This window comes from Lepisma saccharinum, chromosome 24, assembly GCF_977018435.1.
Source record: "Lepisma saccharinum chromosome 24, izLepSacc3.1, whole genome shotgun sequence".
NCBI lineage: Eukaryota > Metazoa > Arthropoda > Insecta > Zygentoma > Lepismatidae > Lepisma > Lepisma saccharinum.
The window spans coordinates 55486337-55508617 of record NC_139252.1 but is presented as its reverse complement, the minus strand read 5'-3'; the positions used below and the strand labels follow the sequence as shown (position 1 = coordinate 55508617).

The 22281-nt window shown below is 36.9% G+C and overlaps 2 protein-coding genes across 7 annotated transcripts in view; one reads left to right on the top strand and one right to left on the bottom strand.

The window, feature by feature from the left end:
- The window catches only part of LOC145977927 (uncharacterized), a 55414-nt gene extending 42883 nt beyond the window's left edge, over window positions 1-12531 (top strand). For 4 of the 5 annotated variants that reach the window (XM_083110250.1, XM_083110251.1, XM_083110249.1 and 1 more), the window contains exon 6: window positions 6349-6847. In XM_083110250.1, coding sequence (XP_082966376.1) covers window positions 6349-6515 — 167 coding nt within the window. In that variant the 3' untranslated portion in view covers window positions 6516-6847. Of the gene's footprint in view, window positions 1-6348; window positions 6848-12171 lie in introns of those variants that run through there. The other variant, XM_083110253.1, reaches the window with a different exon arrangement.
- A 4469-nt stretch (window positions 12532-17000) lies between these two features.
- LOC145977926 (eukaryotic elongation factor 2 kinase-like) overlaps window positions 17001-22281 on the bottom strand; it is a 46300-nt gene continuing 41019 nt past the window's right edge. For both annotated transcript variants that reach the window (XM_083110248.1, XM_083110247.1), the window contains one exon: window positions 17001-18416. In XM_083110248.1, coding sequence (XP_082966374.1) covers window positions 18379-18416 — 38 coding nt within the window. In that variant the 3' untranslated portion in view covers window positions 17001-18378. The remainder of the gene's footprint in view (window positions 18417-22281) is intronic.

Here is a 22281-nt window from a genome sequence, read left to right as displayed (position 1 = left end):
TTCGGTTGGGGGTTCGTGTGCTCCGTGAACCCCCTTCAAGCGACGCCTCTGCCGATTGTACGCGGGGAGTGCGAGGGAGCGGAAGCTACTGAGCCTCAGTGCGGTCAGTTTGCAGGAAGAAACTGCTTGCTACTTTCTGCTTTCTGTGCCGCGTTTGGCAGAGGCAGTGTTGCAGAGAAATCTAGGTCCAATTTTAGGTAAAAATTAAGGCTTTACGAAAACAATATAAATGGCCAGAGAATTCTCTAATATAGTATTTTTTTAAGAAAAGTGGTGAAGAATGTATCGTACATTTTCTCACTATGCCATAGTTGTTTTTGCTTAGTTTCCGAATGTCTAGCTTTATAAATTGGGTATTTACTGAATTACGGTGTTACTAGCGTATACAATTATAACGCATGTAACATTAACATGTAACATTACTTTAAAATTAAATACAATATTTTAATTATAACTCCATTAAGCCTTGTTTCCATGATTATGAAAAACTAAATATGCTGACCAAGGCAGTAATTTATTTTATTATAAAACATAAACTAACGTAACGTTTCAACCTTCTAGCAAGGTCTTCTTCAGACTCTGTATCAAGTAGAAAAGTAACCAGATACAACAAGAAGGGTAATATATATACACAAACATTACTCCCTCCAGACTATTTAGAAAGTTGTTAGGAACTTTCTAGCAGATGACTTTCACTTTCCAACTTTACTTTCACCTAAAAGGCTAAACACAATTACTTCCATATAGAATGTGGTTGGACTTTTTAATCTCACGCTCTTTTCCCTTCATTTTTCTTCCTTCTCCTCTCCTCTTTTTCTCTTGTCCTTTCCACTCTTTCCAACATCTTCTTCCATTCTTTGCTTAACTTCAGTCCCCCATTCCAGTTCATTGTGTCTTCTTCGCCTTTCTTCTCTATTTCCTTGGCTTCCTTCCATTTTCTCACTAGCATTCTCTTCTCCCTTCCTATCTGCTTAGCCTCGTCCCTCTCATGATGTACGACTTAAGAGAGAGAGAAATGCAATATTTAAACACACGAGAGAAACAGGACATGACATAGAGTGGGATGAGGCTAAGCAGATAGGAAGGGAGAAGAGAATGCTAGTGAGAAAATGGAAGGAAGCCAAGGAAATAGAGAAGAAAGGCGAAGAAGACACAATGAACTGGAATGGGGGACTGAAGTTAAGCAAAGAATGGAAGAAGATGTTGGAAAGAGTGGAAAGGACAAGAGAAAAAGAGGAGAGGAGAAGGAAGAAAAATGAAGGGAAAAGAGCGTGAGATTAAAAAGTCCAACCACATTCTATATGGAAGTAATTGTGTTTAGCCTTTTAGGTGAAAGTAAAGTTGGAAAGTGAAAGTCATCTGCTAGAAAGTTCCTAACAACTTTCTAAATAGTCTGGAGGGAGTAATGTTTGTGTATATATATTACCCTTCTTGTTGTATCTGGTTACTTTTGTACTTGATACAGAGTCTGAAGAAGACCTTGCTAGAAGGTTGAAACGTTACGTTAGTTTATGTTTTATAATAAAATAAATTACTGCCTTGGTCAGCATATTTAGTTTTTCAATATTTTAATACATTAATTAAAGTTTGTGTCATTTTGTTTCGAATCTTATCGAGCGAATTCTCGAGTAATTTCATTGAATTACTAATTTTATACTTCCGACGAGTGTCGGTGATTGGTTGCAAAACTGGAACGGGGGAGGGGCAAGAACTTTATCTTGGTAAGTAAGGCTTAGGATTAAGACCAAATAGTTCGGGGGCAACTGACCGCCACACACCTATCCCCACGCCTCCACTGCTTCCAATTTATAAAGCCAAAATTAAATATTCTTTAAAGCGTTAAAATTCTATTAAGTATGGATAATGCATTGACAAAAATTTTCTTTATTTAAAGTTTTACTTCAAACTAAATATTAAAATTGCCAGTTAGTTTATGCAATAATCATCCTGGAAGAGATTTATGTCATGCGTTACATCCTGCCTGTTCCATATACACGGCAGAACTATGCCGTACTAATGGCCCTAAACTTTGCTGACGTTCGCACTTTCCAAAGAGGCCTTATTTACACTGATTCGAACAGTGTAGCCGCCTCCCGTGGCGGAGTGGTTAGCACATCGCGCTACGACGCCTTCCCTCTCTCTCTCTTTCTCTCTCTCCTTTCCTTTTCCCCTTGGTTTGGTTTCTTGTGGCGTGAAATAAAATAATGTGACAATAATTTAAGGAGAGAAATAATTATCGAGGCAAGACGGAGAATGTTCAGTAACCCTGTTATTGATAATACCACATATCCAAGATGGGACACAGGAAATATTTCAGTTTACGTTAGATAAAATTAGGTTTTTGGCTACTTGAATAATGTAAAAATAATGTAAGGAGAGAAATAATTATCGAGGCAAGACGGAGCATGTTTTATACCCCTGTTATTGTTAATTGCACGTATCCAAGGTGGGGATGAGGTGGCTCGAGCCCCCCCCCCCCCCCCACTCAGGAAATCTTTCAATTTACATTAGATAAAATTAGATTTTTGGCGTCTTGAATAATGTGAAGATAATAAATTTATAAATCTGAGAGAAATAATTATCGAGACAAGACGGAGTGTGTTCTATTCGCCCTATTATTGTCAATAGCACGTATCCAAGGTGGGAATCAGAGGCTCGAGCCCCCCTTCAGGATTCTTTTTCTGTTTACACTAGATAAAATTACGATTTTGGCTTCTTGAATAATGTGATGATAATTTGGGAGAAATAATTATCGAGACAAGACGGAGAATGTTCTATAACCCTGCTATTGTTAATGTTCAGTAACCCTGTTATTGATAATACCACATATCCAAGATGGGACACAGGAAATATTTCAGTTTACGTTAGATAAAATTAGGTTTTTGGCTTCTTGAATAATGTAAAAATAATGTAAGGAGAGAAATAATTATCGAGGCAAGACGGAGCATGTTTTATACCCCTGTTATTGTTAATTGCACGTATCCAAGGTGGGGATGAGGTGGCTCGAGCCCCCCCCCCCCCCACTCAGGAAATCTTTCAATTTACATTAGATAAAATTAGATTTTTGGCGTCTTGAATAATGTGAAGATAATAAATTTATAAATCTGAGAGAAATAATTATCGAGGCAAGACGGAGAATGTTCTATAACCCTGTTGTTGATAATATTGGACGTAAACTTTTCTTGCGCTTTCGGTGTTGTCGCAGCGCACTTGAGCACTATGTAGAGACTTGTCAGCATTTTGAAGCTGCACAACAAAGGTAGCGCCACATGTAAGGAGATTCGTTGTAATTTCTAATCTCTGGAAGGCGGGAAAGGGTACGTTCTTGAATGAGAGAAGGAGTCAACTACTGGCAATATTAACGAATCGTTTTATCTGCGGAACGTTCTACAATATAATGAAGATATAAATACGCGGATTCAATTTTTCGGTTGATCTGTACAAAGAATCGGTTAATGAGATTTCAGAGGTAAGTGTGACAATTCATACAGTCGATTGGTGATCAGATCAGTCAGCGTCCTCTGGTTGCTTTATAAGATATAGTGATTCGAAAATGAAGACATTGACGACAGCAGAACTTCCGGGGCCTCAGTGTAGTGCTAGTTCGGTTCCAGGGCCGAAGAGATCAAGGCCTGCGCCTCTCTCTCTCTCTCTCTCTCTCTCTCTCTCTCTCTCAAGTGAATATTTCAGCAGTACCAGATATTGGAGTGGTTTATTAAAACAGAAATAAGCTGCATAGATCAACTGAAAATCAAAGTTTTGAGTGATGATTTAGTTTTGCGAGAACTAAATTTCGTATATGCAGTCCGAGAATTTCATGGCATAAAAAAATACTTTTGTTTAAGCCTACTGGGTTCGAAACACATTCAAACACTTAACTACCATAAAGAGACAGCCGAAAATTTTATGAATGTCGAGAAGAGAAAGCAAGAAGATGTTGCATATGTAGACATTTTAGGTGGAAATTGCAGGCTCTATCAGGACCCAAATCAGGGCTCTACCAACTGAGCCACTTAGCCATCCTTGACTTCAACCGACTTTTCGTTAAAATGTCTACATAGTACATGTCCTGTGTATATCAAATCGTAAGGTGTTGCCTGTATAGTGAACAAGCACAGAAAATATAGGAGAGAGAAGAAAACTGAGGAGCATTCCCACCGGTTGAAAATATTTTTTTCTGTGGTCAACAAGAGCTACTACTTCGAGGTGACAATGACATTGGCCTAATAAGGGAGATTTCACACCGTGTCGCCTGAAGATTAGGTTTGTGCGGCCTTTTGTGTCGCTACGGTGTGAAACGTTGCTGTTGATTGGCCCATTCCAATCGACATGTATCGCGTGTCCCTTCAGTCTGAAACCTTCCTAAGTCTTGAAAATCCAAGTCACAAGGATGGAAAATTATGGCCTTGTTAAAGTTAGGTGTGAAGGCAGGCAGACGACAGCACCCTAAAGGATCATACCCAAACCTGCAGGAAGAACGCATCTTACTTCAATCTCCAATACGGAATGATAAAAACTTCTGGTGAGTTGATTTTAAAAAATGTGTCCGAGATAGAGAGAGACGTGCCCAGGATTTTCGGAAGGGATAGGGGTTACGCATACTATTTTTGGTGGTTAGTCCCGATTTTGCCATTTTTTTCCTGTCTTTGACGTTCCGGCTTTTTTTTAAAAAAATATTAAAAAAATAGGAATACTGGGTCAAATGGGGTTATGACCTCACCAACCCTCCCTTGATCACGTCACTGGAGATAAATGAGTAAGCATTTGATCATACTGGGAGACGAAACATTAGATGTGTTGGGAACGGAAGGGTTTTCACTGTGCATTAATTGTTTCGTGATCCACCTGTATTTGAGAAGACTTCCTTTGTTTCGTGCCGGTATATGACAAGACAGCGGAAGCTGTGACAGGCATTTTTGAACACTTGTGAGTGCTAAGGCCTAAATCTGAACAATTTGGTGGGTTTCGCCTTTTATAAGAGCTGCAAACATGGGAGGACAAGACACGTTAGTGGTGTTCAGGCTCGAATCAGAGAGAAATATTCGAGAGCTGTCTGCGTCCAGTTCGCAGCCCACAATTTGAATCTCGCGTTGTCGAGTGGATTGTCCATCCCGTGCATGTGTAACAGCTTCGTAAAAACAGTCAAAGACACCATAGATGTTTTGATGCCTGCTGAGGAGAAATGGACAAACACGCATACTAAGATAGTTCCAGCACACAATGTTAATACATGGAAACAGGAGTCGAGTGGTAAGAAACGTTCCAATTTCATGTTCTGATTAAAATGACAGACTTACAGTGGCGACGATTTAAGGGATAGTTGCTCCCCATTTTTTTGTCTCAACATTATGGCCTCTTAATGTTAAGCCTTGTCTACCAAGAGAAAGTAAACGTTCCTTGCAACGACCTCCGCACCCCCCCCCCACCCTTTTGGAACCCAATTGCCACCACTGGTCTTGAACATACAATTGTGAGGTTCTTACTATACCCATTAAAAATTGTGTTGAGCCCCCCCCCCCCCGAAAGGAATTCCTGGATACGTGCCTGGCGCTATCAATCCCATGCATCCTCGTACCGTTCCTCCCGTCCAGAAATAGTCATTTCCACTCGGCTTTGTATTGGACACAGCCGTCTAACCCATGGTCACTTGTTGCAAGAGCTGGACGCTGCAATGTGCCGAGTCTGTAATGTTATTTCAAATCTTCGACATATTTTTCTCGAAGTGCTGATTGTACTTTCCTCGGACAAACTTTTAATCTCCAACTAATTTACTATCATCCTTGTTGGGAGACGACAGTGTTTTAACAAATTATTTTAGCTTTTTGAGAAGAGCGAGCCTCTTACATTGTTTCTGAGGAAGTTTAATCTCTCCTCACCTTTTTAATGTGTTGTGTACGTCCCTGTGCAGGTCATTTACAATCTTTCTCAAGGGGCTCTCTACACACCTTTTTTAACTTCAAGGTAAGAGTATCAGATGATAGGATATTTCCTCCTATATTTTGAGGGATGCAAAATGACCATACGTACCGATGCACCACAAAGAAATTGAACTCGTTCATTCAAAAATCTACATGGTGTCGTACATCAGTTATAAGCTACTTACGGGAGATATTGCAGATAATAGCACCAGATATTATAAAATTATAGGCTTATAGTATGACCCCGAAGAATACCCCTGTACCCTCTTCCAAATACCACCTGTCAAAGACCATTGCTTTTCGGCCTTGTCAACTCCTCGGCGATCTTTATCGTGGGAACTTCTTTACAGACCGGACCTGGCTACTTGGAAAAAGGCTATTTTTTTTAGAATGTACATTTCTTGCTTTCTCAAGCGCTTGTTTGTTTCAGGGCTGGTTGTCCTCACCTACATGTGGTTCGTTGTCCTAAGCTATTTCATACACACCAAGCGACGGGAGAAGAATCCACCAAATCGAGAAACACAGTTCGTTGGAGTCACTCAACCGGACGACCAGCCTCCAGACGTGACCTCGGCCGTATTCCAAACTTTTTCATAAGGCCTCGAAGTTTCTGTGACGTTGGAAAGGGAAGGCGTAGTCCCCGAGCAGGATACTTGAAGATCTATTCCTCGTTTCTGCCAGTTTGTTTTTTAAAGAGTTTTCTTTCCCGAAATTTTACCGCAAAGTTTTGAGCCGAGTTTTGCCCGTGTAATGGATCCTTTATTCAATCTCCCAAGTTGAAAGGTGATGCTTGGAGAACAGACTAAAGAAAAAGAAGACTGTCAATTTGTTTCAAGCGAGGTGGAAGGTTGTGTAGTTACGCGTTCCGCCGTCTGTGGCGCTGGACACACACAAACTGCGTCTTGTGTGAATTACATGTAAATATTGTTAGTAGCAACAAGTATGCTTTTTTTATTGAGTTGGTGAAAATGGCATTAAATAAAACAGCTTTAAGAACTTCTAATATCGCATTCTCAAAAGAGCATTGTACAAATAATTGTTATTAGAAAAGAGAAAATTAAGTTTATTCCTTCATAGAATTTGTAAGTATACTTTTATAAACGTTTATGTTGCAAAGTTTAAGTTCACTTTTTGTTCAGATAGGCTAATCGGGACTGAATCTACAATTTCTATTGGGATCTGAACCACTTAAATGGGGATCAAACCAGAACCGGTAATATACCGTAGACCAGAGTTCCTCAACCGCTGGGGCGCGGGACGGTACCGGGCCCTGGCGTCACCTCTACCGGGCCGTGAGAGGTTCACCTGACGTTCACGACTTCAAGCCAGCCACCTGGAAACTTTCGTTCGGGGTTCACAAGCGATAAGAGAATATACTTTCATGACAAGAGTGATTAAACGATTACCTCCAAATTTGGAGGCTGACGGACGGGCACCACAGTCAATTTAGTTTACGCAGCAATTTTCATTAACAAGTACAGGGTATCCGGGTTAGAGGTATACAAAAATACAATTTGTAGCTCGACAGATATGCAAATGATACTGAAGCTCGTGCCAAGTGTTTACCAGCATTTGAGGAGTTATTAGCGCAACGATACGCTGTCTCAAATCACCCAAATCGTGAACTTTTCTCTTGCACACAACATCTTTAATGAAGCCGCATGGAAAAAAAAGTCTAATGGTGTCAGATCAGGAGATCTAGATGGCCAGGCAGTTTCTGTGCATGCGTGACTCAACAGCATGACTGATCGTATAAGTGGACTACTGAAATCTGGAATCGATGATCTATCGACTGACAAGGGAGGTTATCTAAGTGTCCCCCTCCGATTTCCATGAAACTTGGCAGGTGTATAAAGGGGCCCAAAGGAAGTAATACGTGTCTTTTTGCTTCGGCTAAAAACTGTTTTAGGGGGCAAAACCGTCCTCAAATGTCAAGATGAGGACAAATTGACGTAGGGATCTGATGCCTGTGTACCCCTCCGATTTCCATTAAATTTGGCAGGTGTATAGAATAGAATAGAATAGAATGGTCTTTATTTAAGCAGGCGTGTTTCGGCCTCGTGGGCCGTTCTTACAACTAACCCTTGTCAAAGATACAATAAATGAAGAAAGAAAAAAACACATAATGATCATGATAATACAATAAAGAACCCTATGCCACCCGTTTCTCCCTATGCCATATTTACGTGGTTTCAGGTCAGATCCCCACTTCAATTTCTCATCATCTTGACATTTGAGCGGGGGGGAAGGGTTGCCCCTAAAACAGTTTTTTAGCTGAAACACAAAAACATGTACTTCTTTCTTTGTGCCCCTCTATACACCTGCCAAATTTCATGGAAATCGGAGTGGGACACAGGGGCCAGATTCCCGCGTTAAATTGTCTTCATCTTGACATTTGATGGGGGTTGCTCCCTAAAACAGTTTTTTAGCAAAAAAAAACAAAAAAAAAACACTTATTTCTTCCTTTGGGCCTCTCTATACCACTGCCAAGTTTCATGGAAATTGGAGGGGGACACTTAGATAACCTCCCTTGTGAGCTTCACCACGAGACAATGCAAGGAGCAGTTTTGGCATTATAAGCAGTTGTTTTTGTATACCTCTGGTCCGGACACCCTGTGTATTGAAGTGGAAATATTCTGATTAATTGTAATTTTTCGGTGTCTGAAACGGAAGATGCCAATGAAAATCGGTACTTACCCAAGTTAATTTAATGATATTGACCAGCGCCAGAGGAAACTAATTTAAACCAGATATTCTATTTGTCAGCAAGCCTAGACATTATAGATTAAGCCATAATTTATTTATTAATATTAAATTCTAGGGTACATATTAATTAACGTATAAAGGTAAAAAATAGGTACATAAAAAACGAATTTACCTGGCCGTGGGTTCACGAAGATTGACTACTGCCGTAGACAATGCAAGAATTTGTTCTCAGAGGGGGTTGAAGGGTGAATGAACTTTAGGTTTAAAAGTTGTACAAAGACGAAAAGTTCAAGCGGAATTTGCATTAACCACTTCGTTGTTTTGCAAGCTATTTACTGTTTTCATTTGGAAATTTTGATTTTCTCTTGCATATGCCAGTAGCTGTAGACTGTCTATGCCCAAAGTTAATAGAAATATAGATGTTGGGCCAATCGATTGTTGTCCACATTATAATGAAATAAGGGTAAGAGGTGAATTTAACCATTGAAACAATATCCAAATCTATGCACTAGTGTTGCATTATGCATATAGGAAACTGTCAGAAACTGGCCACACGAAATTGAGTACACAAGTGTGCATTTCCTGATGGAAGATGCTTTCTCCTTTATAAGCAATATACTGATTTACAGTTTCTGGCATCAGATAAATTGAATATACTGACAGGTAGCTACTTATTGGGTGCGTTCCGAAAGTCTTAACGAAACGGACGCATTCATCGAAAATACCTGGGCTCGTGAACCTGGTGAAACCAGTTATTTTACAGACTTATGGGACACTCTAGGCGAAAGCGCATGCGCAGCGTTTTCTTTAGAGAAAGTTTCCGCATGGTGGACACTGTTACTCATTTTAATCACATTCTAAGAACAGTCAATCTTGTGCATGTTGCTTCATATCGGTCTCTCTTAAAATTATAATACATTTTCTGAACTAGTGCAGTTTGAATCCACCAGTATGCGCTTTGTCTGCAAGGAGCAGACAATTCTCACGGAACAAACCAGCCTCCTGGCCCGTGTGTTTGGTGAATCTCGTTCTTGCACGGAATGCAACTTTTGGGACAGCATAATGAAACTCACGAAATGCATGGAAGCACTTATGGGACAGCCAGTTACCATAACTCGTTTAACGCGTTAAGCTCGTGAGACTTTCGGAACGGGCCCATTATAAATAACATGAAATAAAATTATTGCCCGATCTTTAAAACAAGCAATAAGATTTTTTTTCTTTCAATATAATATAAACATACAATGTACTTCAAATAATACAACATACAATGTAATTTGATGAAGTTCAGTAAATCACGAGTTTCTTGAACCCGTCAAATTTTCCGAGATTGAATCCTAGCCTGGTATGATTGTTCCTAGTACATCATTTTCACCTAATCATCATGTATCGAATGAGGCACATTATACAATGAAAATGAAAATACCCTAAATCTGTTTAACATTTCAAACGCAGTTTTCAAATTCCTTGATAAACTCTAAATTAGAATAAATTTCATAGAAGGTAGAAATGACAGAAGACCAGGAACTTCTATTCATGCATTTATTAAACTTCGTTACAATGAACACAATAAGGGATTTTAACAAAGATGAAAGTAACCACTTCAATAAATACCAACTGATACCATATACATAGTGGATGTGTTTCATCAAGAAATACAATCTCTTTATATTGAAATAAAATGCACAATAGTAACAGCATCCTGCAAAAATTATACATTGCAGTAAGCATTCATATATTATGTGTACTCAAGCTGAACTTAGTGACATTTGCTAACTGGTAACCATCTTTTAATCTTGTCAGCCCAATGCCACAGGATAAATATTATTTTCTCATGTTTTAGTATCTCCAATCCAAAAATCTTTGTTGCTATTACAGGGCGTAGAATACTAGTAAAGACAATACTTCATAGGTGGATTTACCAACTCTGATATACTTGTAAAAAGGTACTTTTAAACATAAAAAGGAATGGACATAATGCCTGCCTTGACCTTTGTCAAATAGTGTGTGGTCAGCAGATTGACTCCAATAGTCACCATTAAATATAGTTTCCTAATGCGATTCTCAATCAGAAAAAAATTCGCACCAATTTAACTCAAAACTAGAGCACTATCTAAAAATTAATTCTTTTTCAATCTGTCCGAACACGTGCACGGTGCTTATAACTCAAACCAAATATTTTTACGATACCCTATTCCCTGATGCTACTTAAACCAACTACCGTCACCTGACCCCTCTTCCCCAATCTTTGCATGTGCAGAATAACTTTACCAAATAACTCCTTAACTTGAAAAAGTGTGCAAACGCACACCACTCGCAAATGACTGCAACTCTTCACACCTTCTGGCTGTGGCATCCATCTGGCAAGACACGGGTTCCTGCCTAAATACGACGGAAACTTTCCGGATCTTCCAGAAAGTGAAGCGTCACGCCAGTACGTTCCTCAGTTTGTAGCTTTGAGCTGGTGTGTATAAATACACAGCGGGAACTGTTTCAATAGCCAGTTTGGGACATGATTAATGTTCAAACTCCCTTTAAAGTCTGTGGATCAACACAAAACCCAAAACTGTATGCTTCAACCTCGACAATCCTTTCTTACAATTCCTGAAATACTGTCACAGCCATCAAATTGTAATTTCCTAAACCTTCCAAAGAGAACGACTACCTCTCTTTATGTAACGAGTACAGTTCAATGGGTGATTGCTCCGGATGGATCACAGATTCAAAACCTCTTAACTTTTCGAGGCAAATACTACAATAATATCTTTAACAGACACGGTACCATCCATGTGTGTTCTGTCATAGCCAAAGAGAGCACTTGAATGACAGTGTTCCACACCTTATCAGAGCACCAAATTATTTTAATACAATACAATATCAAGTATCTTACATTAATTTGCACACACAAATTCAACAATAAAAGTGGTTATACAGGTAAAATGTAGTAACGTATTTCACTGCAAAATCGTCTCAGATTTTATGCAAAAATTTTTTTTAAAAAAAAGTTGGGAGCTTTATCTTTTTAACACATTGGGGTCTAACGACAGGCATAGCCCACAGTGCACTTAAAGTCAATGTGGACGAACGACGAGCATAGCCCATCCTGTGGTATGCAATCGCTTTGCCGATTGAACTACAGGCTATGTTCGTACTTCGCCTCATTGTGCGTGTTCATTCAAGCCGATCTGTTGAAATTCCAACCGCTAGGTGACTCATGTGCTTTTTTTATCTCGCACCTGCGACTGTTTGTTGTCGGGTTGATGTACCTTGAATTGTTTAGAATGGCGTCGTTAGATCCAGACTGCATAGCGGAAATTCTGCATGAGGATTCCCCCTCAGAGTTTGAAGTTAGCGACGATTTTGATGATGCAGATGAACTTCAAGATTTGGAAAGCAGGTTATATTCATAATAATTAATTGTTGACAATATAAACAGTGTTGCAAACTCTAGTATTTTATGAATGAAGTGAGAAGAGGTAATTTTTTTGGGTGTATGTCAAATGAAAATTTATTTTATTTATTTAGTTTATTTGTTTAATTTTTACAGATGACGCAGAACTAACTGATACATCGTCTGGTCCTGTCCTGCAGCCACTTCTTCATACAAAAGCTAATTACCTGTAATTTGTAATTGTTTTTGTAATTATTTTTTGTTATGTGCACATAAGAAGTATTCTTATGCAAGATTCAAAAGATGTATTGATAGTTTATGTAGTTAATTATTGAAATTTCCAGATTACGAACTTTAATATCTCTATATTAACATTTGTTACAATGTTGCACTTTTTTTTCACAAAATATTGCTGAAAAAAATATTCAAAAATGTCTGAAAATGAAAAGAAGATTTAACAAATTTTTGTTCATTGAAAAGAGGAAGTTTTGTAGATTCATGAAATGTGTAGTAAATAAAAACAAATTAAAAATATTTTTTCTATGATTTTTTGAAAAACAACCAAAAACCGCAGTCCAGAAGTAAAAATTCTGTATTATGAGGTCAGTCCCGAATGTGTTAATTGTGCCGATATCATCAGTACTTAAAAAGTATTTATTACTAAACTGTCCTTTGAGCAAGATTAGGATGGACAGAATACTTGTGATTACGTTAAAACGGAATAGTCAAAATAGTCTTCGTGACAGTTTAGCAAACAATTTTTCAGTCTGAAAAAAAGTTACCACATCAGGTATTAATTTGTCAATTAGTCGAAATATCACACTTAAGAATATTTACTAGTCTTGCAAAATACACTTATAAAATTTAATCTTCTGCGTCCAAAGTATCTGACTTGCCAATGCGATGTAATAAAACAATTATAGACCAATATTTGGATGGAAAAAACAGAGTGCGATGATTATGCAGTGACATACGGTATTACCGCATCACTCTCTTGTGGTTCACTTGCTTATAAAACACAATATAACATTACAGAACTTAAGAAAAGCTCAATGTAACACATACCAACGTGTGTGTACTTGACTTGTACATCAAAAGCAGGAAAAAATGTGTGTTACATGTACAAGTAATCACCTTGAACATAATATTCCACGCTTATTTGCTTACATATAAGAGTGACACATGAATTGTTACATTTGATTATTACGGTGGAAGAGAGTAACAGGTTAAAACAAATTATACTGAAATATCAAAGCCAATACACAGCTTTGCAAAGTTACTGTAACAAAAGACAATATACTTACTTTACTGAAAATACACTTACATGCAGCAACATGTTAATTCAGTGTTTCCAACTCTGCAATAGCTTATGTACAGGGTTGCTGCAAAATATTACTTCACAAAGATAAAAATTTGTTTCCCATAAAACAAAGAGCACAGTTGAAAACTGTGCACAACAAAGCTACATCTGACATGACATTTAAAAAATCAAGTACCTAAGGTTTGGCTGAACCGTTGAACTATGCTAGCGAAGCAGTTTTCGAAATTTCTTCTTCTTCCAAAAAATCGCTATGATGTTCCGAATTCAGATATCTGCTCTGAATTCCTTCTAGATTATTCACATGAATCTTCTAGAATTCCTTCTAGAGCATTCACGTGAATCTTCTAGAATTCCTTCTAGAGCATTCACGTGAATCTTCTAGAATTCCTTCTAGAGCATTCACGTGAATCTTAGTGTAGTTTGTTTTTGCTGTTGTCTGAATATTCATAACAGTTTCGTGACTACTGCAAATATCTAGAAACAGTGAAAGCAGAGATTCACGTGAAAGTTCAAGAAAGAATTCTAAGCGATTTAAGTTTTTCAGAATTTGGAATATAAGCGTTCAAAAAATGACATTTCAAAGATGGCTTTGCTGACATCGGCCAAAGGTCTACAAAAGCCTTAAATGACGGACATTCAGAAGGGAGATGAACATCAGTTTAAAATTAGATACTTCACACACACTCTTCCATTTTAGTCACTGCAATTTGCATTAATTATAATAAAAGTCTGATAATTACAAGTAACAAAGGTATTTTCCGGGGACAGGCAATTTTTACTGAAATAATTGCCTTGCACAACCCTTCCGGAGAAATCCATACGGATCAAAAATTCCATAAAGAATCCAGTGTAATACAATGATATATATTTACAGAACACAGACCAGCACTACATGTGTGATTATTTTATTCTTTGCCAATCAGAGCTGTGATGTATGTAAATGTTAAAAGTGACATATGTCAAAGTTATTTATTTTTACACCACCTCAACAGCACACCAATCATGTAGCTGCAAAACTACACAATACCATTCCTTACAAATGCATAAGATGTAATATGAGTTCAAAATAGTAACAATGGTGATATTTATGCATATCATTATCCACACATAATTTAAACACTAAAATAACATGGATCCAAAGGCACATCACATGAAATATCACTTGAAGACAGCAGGCCATTGAGGAAAAATTACATGTTAACATGAGGCTCTTACATTTATATAACGCAATATGTGCGCACAAGCACCCTGTAGGCAGGGGCTCTTGTCAAATCTCCTCCTATAACTTTCCACAAGTCAAGGCACTAGTCTACATTAGCTAAGAGTACAGCATGAAAATAAGTTTTCACATTAGAAAGTATTTTCTTAGTGATTTTCATCAGAATAACTTTCAGGATAAAGAGTACCATTTCTTTCATGAAGAGCGAATGAAGACAAGATATAGAATTTTACATGGCACTGATGGAAGTATTGTTTTCTTTAAGTACCCGATAAAACTACACAAAGCAAATTAACATTACAGTAATATGTTGGAACAAACAATACCAAAACCAATTTCTGATTAGTGAAATGTTACGTTAAAGGCAAAGTGCTCCTTAAGAATATCTGCAAGTTGAAAGACACGTGGTGGAATTTTTTAATAAATTGTATTAGGTTAACATACTTAGAGCTGCTTGTAACTGCCATATGAGAGAATATGCATACACTAAAATACAAAGAAGGTTTTTTATTTTTGTAATATTCAAGCACATTTTGACAGAATTGAAATTAATGTGCACCTTACGCAAAGTTGTGCCTTGTCTCCTTAACTGCTAGCATGGAGGAAACACTTTTTGTGTTTTTTTACTGCAATTCCGTTGCTTTTCTTATTGTAATACTCAACTTTGCAGTGAACAATATTTCACCCTTATGAAGTGATGTGCACGTGGGTTGTTTGTACACACTAAATAAAGAAACTACGCTTCATGGTGCAACAACCCTCTAAGAGACAGGACCTGCCAAGTGACTTCTCATTGGGTGACGTGTGTTCAGCGAATTGGATCACATCACCCATTTCTAGCTTTCGATACTAAATAGTTTACAAGGATGAAACAATGCAGTGTAGTTTCACTGCAAAATCATTCTTACCTTTCCGATGGACATTTTCAAAAATGTCTCATGCTTTCAGAAACTGTACTGACGATCTAAATTCTAAAAAATTAAATCTCTTAACATTTCCTTCTAGGGAATTAGGACAATCTTTGTGTGCACTGTAGTCGATGTCTAGATTTTTGAAAGTTCTGTTCCATATTTCTCGTATTTAGAGGAAGCACTTACTCTGGGAGAACTTGTTATTTTTCATAATGTAGATTATTTGTGTGGTTGATCAAGCACAAGCATTCATTGATTCAAACCATAATGTAAATTGACATTTCCCAACAATTTTTTCTTCTAACCAAAACTGAGTATATGATATGTGCAGCAACTGCAGTAAAAGCATTGCGTGGTGAAGTTCTGTACTTCCTCGTTGCTTTACTTGTAGAGTACAATTAATTTTGAAGGACCCTTGCCTTTATTACGACATTGGAGCATCCTAGGTGTCCAGAGAGGTCCTTAAAATCTATCGAACTGCAGCAAAAAGATCAACACTGATACAGAACTTTACTATGAATGGTACACGTTAGGCCTAAGAAGTACACCAAAAACTAGTTTATCCGAAAATTCTATTTTCAGTAGAGCTGAGCCGATACCAATGCTGATGTATCGCTATCAGAAAGTATCGGTTGTATTTTATCTACAAATATTAGTTGATAATTTTCCAGAATTTTGATTGTTTGCGAGATCTGCAAAAATGTGTGCAAAACATTCACATGGAAGTTATGCAAATTTAGAAGTTTCCATTGCTTTTGTACCAATATTATGTGGAAAAAACTTACTCTGATAACATAACAGGAGGTTTTTTTTAAAATTCTGATGTAATTTTTGAATATTTTGAAGCAAAACACTGGTACACTGATGCTTATAATTCGAATGGAATAGTCACCCTCTAATATCAATCAGTATTTTGAAAAAAGTTTAATTGTTACAATTTTCAAGTATTGGTATTATTGGAAATTGGTAACACTGCCAGTATGGGTATCTGTTCAAAGTGGTATCAGTTCAGCCCTAATTTTTAGTAAATTTAAAAAAAAAATACACATTTTTCCATCACTATAATAAATATTTAATAGTGTACACAAATAATTCCACATGATATATATAACTCTAATAATAACATTCTTCAGTACAGTATATCAATACTGATAATGTTAGTTTCATCTTTGCAATAGTAACTACACTCCAACACTATTTTCTGTAGAACCTATACATAACAGGGTGGTTATGCATTACAGTTTAATGTGTTATATTCACTGTAATTTTTTCACATACAGTATATGTTTCATGCAATACATTCCAGATTATCCAGAATGGGTAAATGCAGCTAAACGAGGTTTTACTGGATAGAAAGTAATGTGAACAACCAAAACCAAACTCTGTCTACCCTTTTCTCAATTTCTCCCTGTAATTTTACAGCTATTGGCCATATTACAAGCAAAATACACTGTAAATTATTCAACTCTATTTAGTACCATATTTTGCAAAAATAATACACAAGTAAACACACTAAAAATACATTTACACAACATCAGTGATAAGAATGATTTAATTCACAAAAATAATACAGATTTTTCCTTGCAACCAACTCGAGAAATGACCATATATGCTGCAACTATTGTTTTCAAAACTGGAAAGTCTTTTAAAACATGAAAAACTACATGCGTGATTCTTTGACATTATAATTTTTCCATGATACAGTAAACATTACATGCATTATTATTATTACCTTGTCTTTACATAAAAAAGAATAAAATCACTATTATAAACATTTATTCTTGATATACTTTCAAAGTGCTATAATATAGGAATAACTTTGTGCTTTTACATAAAAAAACTATCTTTATTCGGAAATTTCAACATAAAGAAAAAGTTAGAAAAAGAATGAAAAAGTACAAAGATAAAAAAAAGTTTAGTACCTTTACGTTACATTGCATTATAACTCGAGGAATAGGTTTTCAAAATACACACCATTATTAGTAAATATAGAAAAGAAGAAGCACTTCTGAGTATTATATAACCTCATATCACAGAAAACACTTTTATTATATTTGACTTGATTTTACACAGATTTTCTGTTCATAGTATATTTAAACCAACAACAGAGACATTAAAAGTAAACATGCAAAAAAGATACATGCAACATGAGCTTAGAATATGTTTATTTGCAAACTACTATTCCCATTTCACCTAATTTTCTGAAGTTTGTTTTTTAATCATTACTTTCTACAACTATGATGTTTATTTTTCTCCTAAATATGTGTTCTTTATACATACATATATGTGTGTTCGTGTGATGTATGTCGTGCATATACAGGATGATCTAAAATTAAACTACCAAACTTTAAAAAATGCACTCAAATGCAACAACTTCTCTTCACATGTGAAACTCGCTTTGGGCCTCGCACCCATAAACCATATGAAGACATAGCTGTATATAATGTACTCTGTATTATCTTGAATGATGTGATATCAGAAGTTGAATTTCTCAACACCCTGTACATTTTACAGACTTTTTAAAGTTGCCAAAATATTAGTACATAGTGTGACAAGAAAAACACATCAAAATCAGTCTCTGATTAAAATCAGTTCGCACACCACAAAACTTAAAATGCAAAATCTTACAACAAAACAATGTAACTTGCCCAGGTTCCCCACTCTTCAAACATAGATCTGTTCGGGATGAACATAAATGTGGTGCAATGTTAACATTCAACTCAAAATGTGTAATGTTAATTAATTACCTCATTTCAAAGTGGCAGTGTGATTAAATGCAACTTTCCCCCAGCAACCAAACAGTACTTACTAATAAAAAATCAACGCATTAATACTTATTTTTTCTGCTTGCCATCGTAGCAGCGGGACTAGCGCATTCAGGTGCAGAAGGGCAGATCGCAAGAGGCAACTGATCAATCCTCAAACTTTGAAATGCTGCCACAAGATGGCACTGAAAAAAAGCAATAAACAGTCAGTGCCCTGTGCCATTACTTACGTACCAGCAGACTAAAAATGTTAATTAAAGATGCAATGGTACAGTGGAATGCATAAGTATTAATCACTGACAATTTCCTGAGCATTTGAATTATTTTTTCTCTTGCAGTCTACATGCTTTTAAGACTTAACGGACTGGCCTGAAAATATCAAGTTTTTTTCCATGTAGACTTTTTTTTTAAAAAGAAATGTTTCCAAGTTTATCATTACTTAATCAAACCTTTCTGAAATCTACAAGATGGCCCCATTCCATATTAGATGTTATATTTTACATATATATTTTGTCACATTTATGAATGTTTTTCTGTAACAGTTCTTTGAAACCAAATAGTACATTATAATAAAAGTAAGTCTTATTTTAATCCCCCAAGTCAGAATTTAGGTAAGGGGATATTTCCCCAAATATAATGAACGGTGCAAAATGGCCTTAAGTGGCAACGCACCCAATCATTTTAAATCATTCATTCATTCTTGAAGCTAGTCTTGATGCTTTCCCGGTGAAAGCCCAAGAGAATATTTTGTTAATTATAATAAAAGTTACTAAAGTCACATTTTCAGTATATAATACAGAAACAATTAATGAAAAATAACCCAAACACTTCCTCTTCAGATTCAAAATCGTCAGTAACTTCAAAATCAGAAGCAGAATTCTCATGAATAATTTCCACAATGTGCAATTAAATTGTTCAATGCAATTCTTAAGAACATAAGCTATAGTAGTTCGACACGATTGATTGATTTGGTGTTTAAAGTCCACTTTATGCACAGTAAGGCTAATCGGGACTGGACCTACAGCTTAAAGTGGGATCCGAACCACCATGTGCCTCCACCGGGTATCGAACCCGGAACCCCTCGATTACAAGATGATAACGCTACCACTGCACCATTGGGGAGATTACTAGTTCAACAGGAGTACAAGTAAAGCTCGGCAGTGACGAAAACAATACACATGTGTCATCTAGCGGTTGGGATTTGAAAGAAGTGGTTACAATACATATGCACAAGAGATGTAGTGAGATTATAGCCCATTGTTCATTCATGGGCTATGCCCATCATCCACCTTTTTGGGCATTGGTTGTTTGACAGATTATGAACGTCATACATCCAGAATGTGTTAAGGAGTGGATTTTTACACATGCTGATGTAGAGGCTGTCAGCAGTGTGTTGCCATTTTGTTTCAATCCTTGACGCTCACATTGGGAAAAACAAGATAGAATAAACATTGCGATTGACAATTTGCTGGTAATACTTATGCATCCCACTGCACAGTTCTGTTAAAAGTTGGCTGAGAAAGTGTGTTTATTTAATTCCATTCCCTGCGCAAACAGCAACACCTACACTGTATCAAATTATATAACTAGGGTGTAGATGTTTCCAATTTGCATTTTTAATTCCTTGTAGTAAAACGTAGGCTTTAATCTTTAAAGTTAGTTTCATGGTGTTTTTAATCCGAAAGTGCATTTTTATAGTGCCTATAAGTGCCTATTTTGCATAGTCATGCCTAAAAATGCCTATTCTGCCATATTTGCTTACTTCAGCTTTTTTAAGCACCTTTGGCTTTCCATACATTGAAGAAGTTAAGCCGTTGTTTGTATTGAACTGACCGAAATTGGATATTCGCGAGATTTGACGGTCTCAAAGGATGTCTGATCTTTGGAATTACCTATTGTCCTTGAATCAGTGTAAGCAAACTGGACAACTGGTTGGTGACTCATACATTGGACAAAACGACTCCAACCCACCACCTCTTTTTTCCCCCACATGAAAGCTTGTAGGAGTCAATCAGTACTCATTTGCTTTATTGTGTGTGTGAAAGGAAGTAGGTAGATATCTGTGGAGATACGTTTCAAAATGCAAAAGCACAAGGTGGCTTCTTTCACCACTGACTGGAAATTTAATTTTTGTTATTTAGTGTCGCTTTTCTCTGTGTTTGACTAATCGCGACAACAAAATCGATATAGGTACACTCACATAAACACCCATGCCAAGCCCAGGATCCCAGGCATTAGGGAGTTGGGGGCAGTTCCCCCCCTCCCCCCACCCGTCTCTTTTTGCCACTTTTGTCCCTGCACTATGGCCTCTTAATGCTAAGCTTTGTCTATCAAGGAAAGCAAACTGTCCCCCCTCCCTCAGTTTTAGCACCTAACTGCTACTACCTGACATCGTAGCCATGCTGTACTAACCACTCCGGCACGGAACTTGGCCCCACTGACAGAACAGTAATGTTCTGTCAAGTTGTGCAAAGTAGTTAGGTTTAACTGTAAAATTGCTTCACAAATATACATATCCTTTCCCAAATGAAAAATACTACAATATGCATGCATAGTTTTATATAATGGTCTTGTTCAAAACTCTCAGCTGCTGACGTAATTTCACTCGTTCGATACCTGGTGGAGGCACATAGTGGTTTGGATCCCACTTTAAACTGTAGGTCCAGTCCCGATTACCCTTTCTGTGCATATAGTGGACTTGAAGTAATTTCCGGCTCCTCTGAAAATGTTTTTCTACCTCTCGTGTTATTCGAAACAACGATAAATTGTGAACAATGCGCACTGTGTCGAGCCATGATCTTACATTACCTCAGTTCTGAATGCAATAACGCTAAATTATGTGAAAAACTTAAGTTTAGTGGCCTTGTGTTGCGTTAGAGAATTACACTATTAAGCAGCACTTAAACGATATTATTTATTCTAAAATTTCATACCCACACACAGTTAAACAGCTCATAAACTCGTGCCAAAAGAAGGCTAATCGGGAATGGACCTACAGTTTGAAGTGGGATCCAAACCACTGTGCCATGTACCTTCAGTTGCAATTGAACCCTGGACCACTTGATTACAAGGCAAAGGTGTTTTAAATTTGCCAGTTTATGTTATCCTAGTTTTCCTGCAAATGGGGATTTGATTCAAACCATTGTCAATTGAGTGAAACATTTGTGCACAATTAGTACAAAGGTAACACAATTTTATAGCTTCAGAGAAATTAAAAATTGGAACATCCTTCAAAATATATACTTTCTTTTAATGGTGCAAATTGTTTTTTCATCACTTGTTAATAATTATGCATGCAACAGATGTTAGCACAAGTGAGAGTTACTGACGATTCCCTGCAAATGTGAATTTCAATCAAAATAGTATTAATAGTTTGTGAATTATTAGCATACATTTATGTATAAACTGTAATACTAATACAGTGTAACTGTGAATTGCAAGAAGAAAATTGAAACACGTTCATGTTCAATGCCTATTTTAATGTCTTTTTTAGTGTAGGATACCTTTTAAGTGCCTATTTTAGTGGTTTCTTATTTTATAGTGCCTTTTTAAGTGCCGATTTCACTTTTTAAGTGCCAATTTCAATCATTTTTCGTGCCTATTTGCCTGCCTATTTGAGAGGTTTTTAGTGCCTATAAATCTGCACCCTAGATATAACCTGGGAATAGCAAACTACAGGGCCTGTGTCTGAAGAGACACAGTGGTTCTGATCCAGGTTTAAACTTTAGGTCTATTCCCGATTAACCTTTCTGTGCATAAAGTGGACTTTAGGAACAAACAGATAGTGACAGAACTCTACTGAATGACAGCCACCCCCGTGATTTGTTAGTGTTTACATTAACAACAATAGAAGTAGTGCAAGTGCTACACTCATTGCAAATCTGAAGAAACAGTTGGTGCTCAAAACTTTTTTTCATAAACAGAGCACCCATGGATTTCACATTAAGAACAATAGCAGTATTGCTAAATGATGGTTGTATTAAGTTTGCAATACAGTTGTTCAACAAGTTTAATTACTGTATTGTAGGGATGAGCCGATATAAAATTTAC